Below are 8,824 nucleotides of genomic sequence, written 5' to 3'. Positions count from 1 at the left end.
AGGGAAACCCTGGCAGGTTCTGTCTTTGGCTCGTCTTTCTCCAGTTTCCTATGGACCTGTACCCATCAGAGTAACATTGCCACACATTGTTACAATTCAGTGGAGCTCAGTTTCTAGCAGATTTTTTGTTTTGCTAGTGGCTGATGAGGTTGTGGATATGCCCTGTTGTTAACAACAGGCCTGCAAACCCCCCCTTCAGGTAGGTCACTTTTGCACACAGCTTATTTCGTTATTTGTTGGTGATTATTAGCGTTAGCTTCAGAGGGCACTGTTTTGTAAATCTGTCCTGGAATCGGTAGCCTGTTTGGAACTTGTAGTTTGCTCTGATTACAGTCATCTTGTTACCATTCTTTTCCTGGACTTGGTTGTTAAATTGCTGTTTCCTTTCTCCCCATATAAAGTCATGTAAATTACAATTTCCCACATGGAGAACTTCAAGGGCGATAGGACAGTTCTTAGAACTCTGTATTTCAGTCCTAGAGAACTTTCTGATTGCTGGTCCGTGGAGTCAGAAACTTAATTTCTCGTTAGGGCTCCTTTTCTTCCTTCCTGATTTACAGGTGATTTTTGCACATATAGAAAATGAAGTGTTCTCTTCCCCTCACTTGACTCTGGCTTTCTCTAGTAATGGGCTGATTCTTTGTGAAGCGTTTAAGTATCTCTGTGCCTGGTTTAATTGTCCAGATCAGAGGTCGTCTAACTGTGACATGTGCGACAAATCTGGCCCATTTTCTGTTTCTTTATGACCTCTGAACCAAGATTGGGTTTTACTTTTTTTTTTTAATTGCCAAAAGGGTTCACTCTCCAGATGGGGGGTAGGGTGAGTGGGACGCACTCCTCAGTGGGTTATGATCAGGCTGCCATCCTCCTCCATTTCTCCACCCTGCCAGGGACATTGGGTAAACTTGCCCCTCTGCCTAACCTGCCTCTCAAATTGCTGGAGCCGGCACTTAAACTACCGTCTACCACTACTGTTTCAGAAGTGGATAGGCCTGCACAGAAGCAGTGTTCTTCAGCAGGCTCCAACTCCCTTAACCACGTGGCTACAGGGCTAGCCTGGTTTTCACTTTTTTTAAAGAAATATTTATTTTATTTTATTTATTATTTTTAAAAAATTGCTATAGGGCACATGCTCTTACTGGAGAAAAAGAGAGAGAGAGAGAAAGTGAGAAAGCAAGCCACCAGATCTGGGACTTGAACCACAGTCCACAGTCGACCATGTGGGAGTCTAGCACCTTAAACACACCACACCACCTACTGGCCTAGATTTTACTTTTTGTTTGTTTGTTTGTTTTTGCTATAGGAAGGCACATGTGCTGGCCAAAGAGAGACAGGAAGTGAGAAATTATACCCTTTGGAGGCCGACTGCACCACCGTCCCTTCTCCATTCTCCTCTTGGGATTTTGGGCATGTATGCACACATGACTGGTGTGATTTTCTTTTCTTTCTTTTCTCTTTTTTTTTTTAGAGAGTTTTTTTGCCATAGGGTGAGTGAGCTCATTGGAAAGACAGAGACATAAAGTGAGAAATCACCCCAGGGCGGTTTTTCGTTCTCTCTCTCTCTCTCTCTCTCTAGTGAGCACATGCACCCTATAGCAGAATTATCTTTAAAAAGAGACAGAGAGAACATGGGTGTGCCATTCATTAGGTATTATTCATGACTACCTTTATAGTCTCACAGCTTCTGAGTTAAATAGTTGTGAGACTGGACGGTCTGCAAACCCTCAAATGCTTCTTCTCCAGCTTTTATAGAAGTGGTGTGTTGGGGCCAGCAGGTGGTGTGGTGGATAAGGGCGCTGGATTTCCACATGGCCAACCATGGTTCAAGTCCTGGACCTGGTGGCTTGCTTGTTTTCCCACTTTCTCTTTCTCTCTCGTCAAATAAAGAAAAAAAAAATAACAGTAACAAATGGAAATAAATAAATAAATAAATAAATAAATGAATAATTTTTTTTTTTTTTTTAAAGAAGTGGTGAGCTGACTAGGTGTAGATCATGTTCTGTGTCTGCTTGTGATGGTTATGTGACTCGGAGAACATTCGAAAATGATGTTTGCTGGTATAGTAACATAGTCCTGAAGACAGTAGGCAGCTTCTTCTAGTTTCTCCAGATGTTTGTCAAATGCCATGTCTCATTAAATGCATAGCTTTTTAGAGACATTTGACAAGATACTCCTGGCACATGATTCGTCTCAGCATTGCTCACATAGATTTTAAGGCAGTCCCGGTATTTCAGTGAAAGAAGCTATTGTTGTAGATCAAGCTTCCTTATCTTAGATATCAGAACTTCTCTAAATTTTGGTTCCCCTGTCCCCCCAGTCCATTCTCACTTTCTGAATCTTCTCTAAATTGTTTCCCAATACTGTAAATATCTATGTATAAATCACAGGTTGGATGTTTGAAATTCTACGTCCAAGCTCTTTAAGTTATTTGTTTTCTTCTCCCCACCCACTTTCTTTCCTCTTCATTTTTTCCCTTCCTTTCTCCTAGTGTTTAGGCACAGAATTTTATGATCCAAAAAAGAAAAATACTACCTTTTGAGTGTCTGATCTTTGTCTCTCCCTATTTGAGTTCTGGTTTAAAAAATTCTTTGGATATTTTAATATTAACTTAGTCTCTCTTGAAACAGTATCAGAGAATAACAGTTGGTTACCTTTGAAAATATCAGATTTTTCTAGGACCAACATGACATATTGGCTGCTTTGAAAAGGATGAGCCAGAAGTCTGTATATCGTTCAGGGTCAGTCAGAGCATGGAGAACAAAAGATTGTCTGATCTCTTCTAAGAATTGAAGGAGAGGCACTGTTGTACTCATGAGAATTGAATAGGTTTAGGTGGAGAGGAGCCAGTTGACTCACCACAGTTCCCATCAGCTATTTGACTGTTTAGACTTGTACTTAAATTCCGTCTCCTGTTTTTAAATTTTTCCTTAATTATATCTTTTGCATGCTCTTTATCTTAATCTTGGGTTAGGTCACCTTTTCCTGTCCACTTAATTTTCTAGCCTCCCACAAAACTGACAAAATACAGAGAACATATTTCAGTTCTTGGAATAATTTTGTTACCTATGCAGCAACAATTCTAAGAACTTTAGCCGGGGAGATTTTAGACTCTCAACATGTGGTTTTGTTTTTAGTTTCTTTCTTTCCTTCCATCCCTTCTTGCTTCCCTGCCTCTCTCCCTCTCTTCCCTCTGTTCCTTTTTTTCTTTCATGAAAGAAAAACAAGCACCTTCAAAGGGGTCTTATGCCATGGTCTTCCCTTCTCCAGCTCTCCCAGCCAGCCAGGCTCGTAGGGGTGCACACACTCCTAGGCACCTGGGAACCAAACCCCAATTTTCTGTGCGGCTTCCAGCATTGCAGAGGGTTGCACTGCTACTGAGCCCCTGCGACTGGGCCCACATTGTGGTTTTAAACATAATGTTAGATGTCATCGGTGTGTGGTAGTCATTCTAAATAGCTTTCTAACTCTCCTCCCCTGTTTGTTCACATCACTTTCCTTGCTCCATCATTTTGGGTTACAGAATAAATATAGAATAGGGAAAACATCCTGTATAAAGAGCAGAGATGGTTTTGGAAGTGCTGTTCGTGCCTCATGGATAAATTACACCTGTTCTTGGAATTTAAGTTTGCAATGTGAGTTGTAGGCTTTGGGAAAGCTCCAGAGATTACTCAATGTGAAGAAATTATATTTGTTGCTTAATCTGATTATAAATGAGTGTTATTGTGGAGGTAAGGCTATAATACGATACTGCTCTCAAAATGCTGCGGATTCTTTATACCTGTTATTTTTGCATAACTGGAAATCCAGAAATTTTAACACATAACCGTTGATCTTTCGTTTCTGCCCCAAGAAATCTGTTCTACATGGATACTTGCGTGACTGTATAAAGGCTTAAATGGATAAGGATATGTGTTTGTATGTACATGTGTGTCTGTGTTGGGAGAAAGGAAGGTGATCACCGTAGCTGCTTATAAATAGTAATAAAAGATAGAACCTAAATGTCCACAAATAGGGTAGAACTTAACCAACCATGAAAAAACAAGCATACCATTACCGAGATCTAGCCATGTATCTCCAGAAAGCTTTTTCAGGCTCCTTGTGAACATCCTCCATAACCTTTAGATTTACCAAACCTGTGAAAGATGCCCCTCTTGTGTGTGCTGTGCTTTTAGGTAATGGGAAGGAAGATGGGATTGCCGACTACAGGGCTGGCGCTGTTCCAGCGAGTCTTCCCAGTTCCAAGGTATCCTGAGTCCTGACCTTGAGTCGAAGCTGCCACTCTCTATGCCCCAAGTCCAGAATCTCTCTGAATATCAAACCACAACAAAAACTGGCTGGGTCTTGATGAAGTAGCAGGAACTGAGCCGAGAGAACTAGGGGAAAATAAGGAAAGTCTCAAGAAACCCAAGATTGCTTCTAGTTACCCCCACAGGGAGTTAGAAAGGGATGGGAGGGGGCCATCCTGTGGTATGGTGGGTAAGGTGGCTGGATTTTATGTGGCCTACTACACAGTTCAAGTCCTGGACTTGGCAGCTTGAAGAAACTCTGGGTGCGTGGCTAGAATCCCAAAAGGACGGAGAAATGGAGAAGGGATTGCAGCGTGACCATTCCCCTTGAGAAGATGCTTTCTCATTTTTTTTTCTGTTTCTGTCTCTCTAATGAGCGTACACGCCTTATGGCAAATTTAAAAAAAAAAGGATGGGAGGTTTTAGCTGTAGCAGGGAGTGTCTGAAGGTAGAAGATATTTCTGAAGAAGATACTTGCCCCATTCTGTTTGTGTAGTTGTGTATTTTCGCAATGTTTGCTCCCATCAAGATACTTAGTCCCGTTTTTTGTTGTTGTTGTTGCCAAAAGGTATTTTTACTGCCTAGCAGTGCCTTAGAGATGGTCTAGTCCTTGTCTGTTTTGTAGACAAGGAGACTCTGGCCACAGCCACATCTTTATTACAGAGCCAGAGTCCTGGCTTTTATTTTGGGTTTTTCTGAATTCTGTCACTGTGGTGAGTTGTAAAATTGGACATGTGGTAGGTGGAGATTAAATTTTACAGAAGAAAAAGGAATTGGATCATTACTTGCCTCCTTCCTAGAAGGTATTTGCTTTCTCCAGGTACATTTGAGATTGTTGTACAAAGTAAACAAAAGGAAATTTGTCTTCCATCTGCAAACTCACTTGGCCATGTTACCGGTGTTCCTAGGTAACCTATAGTAATGAGGGTATCTCGCAGGGTGGAGTGTGATGAGAAGGGTGCTAGTAGGTTATGAAGTCAGAAATTGAGATTATTGGTACTGTCAAGTGGCTTCCCTGTAGTTTTACTGCCTTGGTGCGATGCAGAGCTCAGTTTACTGTTGAGCATAAATCATGCTCTGTTCCTCTCTGCTGCTCAGTACCCATGTGCTTGGTGTGGTGTGGAGTGTGAGGGTTCGAATCTGGATCTGGCTGTTTTCATAACTTAGAATGCAGTGTGCATACATTTTATCTATTTGTTTATTCAGCAGATGTTTAATTCCCCAGCATGTGTCAGGCTGTTTTAGGTGCTGATAGTATAGCACTTACACAAAATTGACAGAAATTCTGGCCTTCACAGCAGAGGGAGACAGAGTACACAAATAAGTAGAATGGATAGATTGTGAGGTAACGATATGGCTGGAAAAGGGTTAGAAATCCCAGGCGGGATTGGAATGTTGCAGTTTTAAATAGGGTTGGGGCAGGGGAAGCCTCAGTAGAAGGTAAAATTTGAGCCACAACTGAAGGAGATGAGAGGGAACCTTTGTTCCAGGCCTGGATGAAGGGCAAGGGCAGGCGTGGCGTGGGGGGGGGGGGGGAACACAGGAGCATGCCTGAGGTGTGTTGTGGGAGTACTGGGAGCAAAGTGAGTGAGGAGCAGTTGTAGGTGATGAGCCTGGAGAGGCACTGGGGTCCACATAGCACACTGCAATCAACTGGCTTTTAGCCCATTGAAACGGGGCTACCGAAGGACTTTAAGCAGAGGAGTGATGTGATCTGAGTTAGGTTTTATAAATTGATTATTCATATTGACTTATTTCATATTGATTTATTTTTCCATTAATAGAATATGGAGAATCTGTTTTATTTCACTCTTAGGATGCAGAATTTTTTTTTTTTAAGCAGTTTTTGCCTTAGGGTATATGTACTCACTGGAGAGACAGACAAGCAGAAACTGAGAGGGAAAGTGAGAAATCATCCCCTGGGGGTTATAGCCATGCAGCATTCCCTTTTTCTCCATTCTCTTCCCAGGATCTTGGACATGCATGCACACGCACCTGGTGTGAGTTTCGAGCTACCAGGTCTGAGACTTGAACCATGGTTGGCCATGTGGGAGTCCAGCAACATAACCACCATGCCATCTGCCAGTCCCATGAGTCAGAATATTATTAAATCTAATTTTTACTCATTTGATAAGTGAAAAATAATGTTTTATTACTTTTAATATTTATTTTATTTATTATTATTTTGTTTGCTATAGTGCACATGAATTCAGCAGAGAGAGAAAGAGAGAAGGAAAGTGAGAAAGCATGCCACCAGGTCTAGGACTCAAACTGTGATCGGCCTTGTGAGTCCAGCACCTTAACCACCATGCCACCTCCCAGCCCCATGTTTTATTATTTTAATTTGTATTAGTTTAATTTTGAAGTGGTGTTGACTATACTTTTTTAGTTTGTTTTTAGTTTGTTAAAAACACGTGCCCACCAGAGACAGAAGAGGTGGGGAGTGAGAAATCACCTCCTAGATGGATGGCCATGCTGTGGTCCCTTTATCTCCATTCTCCCCTTGGGATTTTGGGCACACATGCATGGCATGATTTTCAAGCTGCTGGGGTTGAGGACTCGAACTGTGAAATCAGCCATATGGGATTCAGCTGTTTTCACCTCCATGCTACTTGCTGGCCTGACTCTACATTTTTTTCTTTTTCTTTTTTTAACATTCTGCCTTAGGGCTTGTGTGCTTGCCTGGGAGAGAGAAGCAGACAGACACAGTGAGAGGGAGTGTGAGAAATCACCCCCCGAGCGGATGACCGTGCTGCAATCCCTTCTCCATTCTCCTCCTAGGACCTTGGTCATGTGGGCACGCATTCATATGTACCCAGCGTGATTTTCAAGCCACTGGGTCTGGGACTCGAACTGTGGTTGTGGTCAGCCATGTGGGAGTCCAGCAGCATAACTGCCATGCCACCTGCTGATCCCCTGACTATACATTTTTGGTGACTTGCCTTCCCATATTCTTTGCCAGTTGAGTATTTCATCTTTTTCTTATTTTCTGGAGACTCTCTCTTTTCACAGCTGTTATGTTCACCCACGTGGTTGTTCTTTTTATTTCTTTAAGAATTATCTATTTAATTTTATTTATCATCATCATCATCATTATTTAAATTTGCTACAGGGAACATGAGAGAGACAGAGAGAGGAGAAATGAGAAAGCAAGCTACCAAATCTGGGAGTCAGAATACGGTTGGCCGTATGTTAGTCCAGCGCCTTAACCACCACACCACCTGCCAGTCCCAGGTTGGCTTTTTGTTTTTTGTTTGTTTGTTTGTTTTGTTTTGTCTTTAAGTTTCTTTATTCCATAAGATAGCAAGGGAGGTCAAGAGTGACAGCATCCCCAACAGGGCCTTCACACTGTGGCCCACCACAGTTCCAGGCCAAATCAGGGGTATATGCCCAGCAAACCCAGGACTTTACACCCTATGTCCAGTTGGGTTATTGCTATGCCACCATCACCCTCTCTTCGGACTTCATGATATTGTTTTCTTTTATAAAAATTTGAAAATTTTTTGTAGTTACATTATTATTTCCATTTATCTCACTTTCTTTTATATCTTTCAGGTTTTGAGTTATCCTTACAAATGCCTTACTTGGGCTGGCTTCATGGTCTGGTGGTAAAGGTAAAGCCAGTTCCACTTGGCCAACTGACTGGCTCAAATCCTGGCCTTGGTGGGTTGAAAAACACATCAGGCATGTGTGCCTGTGTGCCCCAAAACCTGACAGAGGGGAGAAGTGCAAGAAGAGATTATAATGTGACCATTTCCCACCGAGAGGTGCTTCCTCCCTTTCCCTCTCTCCTTATCTCTTTAGCTTCTGTCTCTCCCTGGTGAGCTCAAATGTCCTCTGGCATATTTTTTTTAAATGTCTTACTTGGGGCCAACAAGTGGCAGTTAAGGTGCTGGGCTCCCATGGAGCCGACTGCAGGTCAAGTCCTGGGCCCAGCAGCTTGAAAATCACTCTGGGCATGTGTGTGTGTGAGCCCAAAATCCTGAAAGGAGAACAGAAGAAAAGGGATTGCAGTGTGCCTTCCCTCTTTTGATCTTTCTCTGGTAAGTGCACATGCCCTAAGACGAAAATCTTAAACAAACAAACAAAAAAGGCCTTACTCATTTCAAGATACAAATACGTATATGTGCCTGTGTATTTTTCAAGCCACTAGGACTGTAACTCGAATTGCATATAGCCATGTGAGGTCGGCTTCCTTTACTAGATTATGGGGCTGGCCCTATAGATTTTGTTGTTGTTGTTTGTTTCTTTTTTAGAGGTCTTTACCTTAGGGCATGTGTGCTCAGTGGAGAGAGACAGAGACAGTGAGAGGGAAAGTGATAAATTGCTCCCCAGGGCGGATGGCCACACCACAGTCCCTCCTCCATTTTCCTCTTGGTATCTTGGGCTCGGTCGTACATGCACCTGGCGTGATTTTCAAGGCACCGGCACCAGGACCTGAGCTGCATTTGGCCATGTGGGAGTCCAGTGATGTCATTGCTATGCCATCTGTTGGCCTCTGGCCCTGTAGTTTTATTTTTCAATATTTGACTTTTTAT

General features: G+C 42.5%; 1 protein-coding gene across 7 annotated transcripts in view; it reads left to right on the top strand.

The window, feature by feature from the left end:
* KANSL3 (KAT8 regulatory NSL complex subunit 3) overlaps positions 1-8,824 on the top strand; it is a 55,135-nt gene that overhangs the window by 10,312 nt on the left and 35,999 nt on the right. The window contains exon 1 of one of the 7 annotated variants that reach the window (XM_014583431.2): positions 4,171-4,243. The exons of the other annotated variants lie outside the window; for them this stretch is intronic. Coding sequence (XP_014438917.1) covers positions 4,176-4,243 — 68 coding nt within the window. The 5' untranslated portion in view covers positions 4,171-4,175. Of the gene's footprint in view, positions 1-4,170; positions 4,244-8,824 lie in introns of those variants that run through there. 7 annotated transcript variants of the gene reach the window in all.

This window comes from Tupaia chinensis, unplaced genomic scaffold, assembly GCF_000334495.1.
Source record: "Tupaia chinensis unplaced genomic scaffold, TupChi_1.0 Scaffold144276_1, whole genome shotgun sequence".
Taxonomy (NCBI): domain Eukaryota; kingdom Metazoa; phylum Chordata; class Mammalia; order Scandentia; family Tupaiidae; genus Tupaia; species Tupaia belangeri.
Note: the sequence above shows the minus strand (reverse complement) of the source record. Positions and strands in the feature narration are given on the sequence as shown.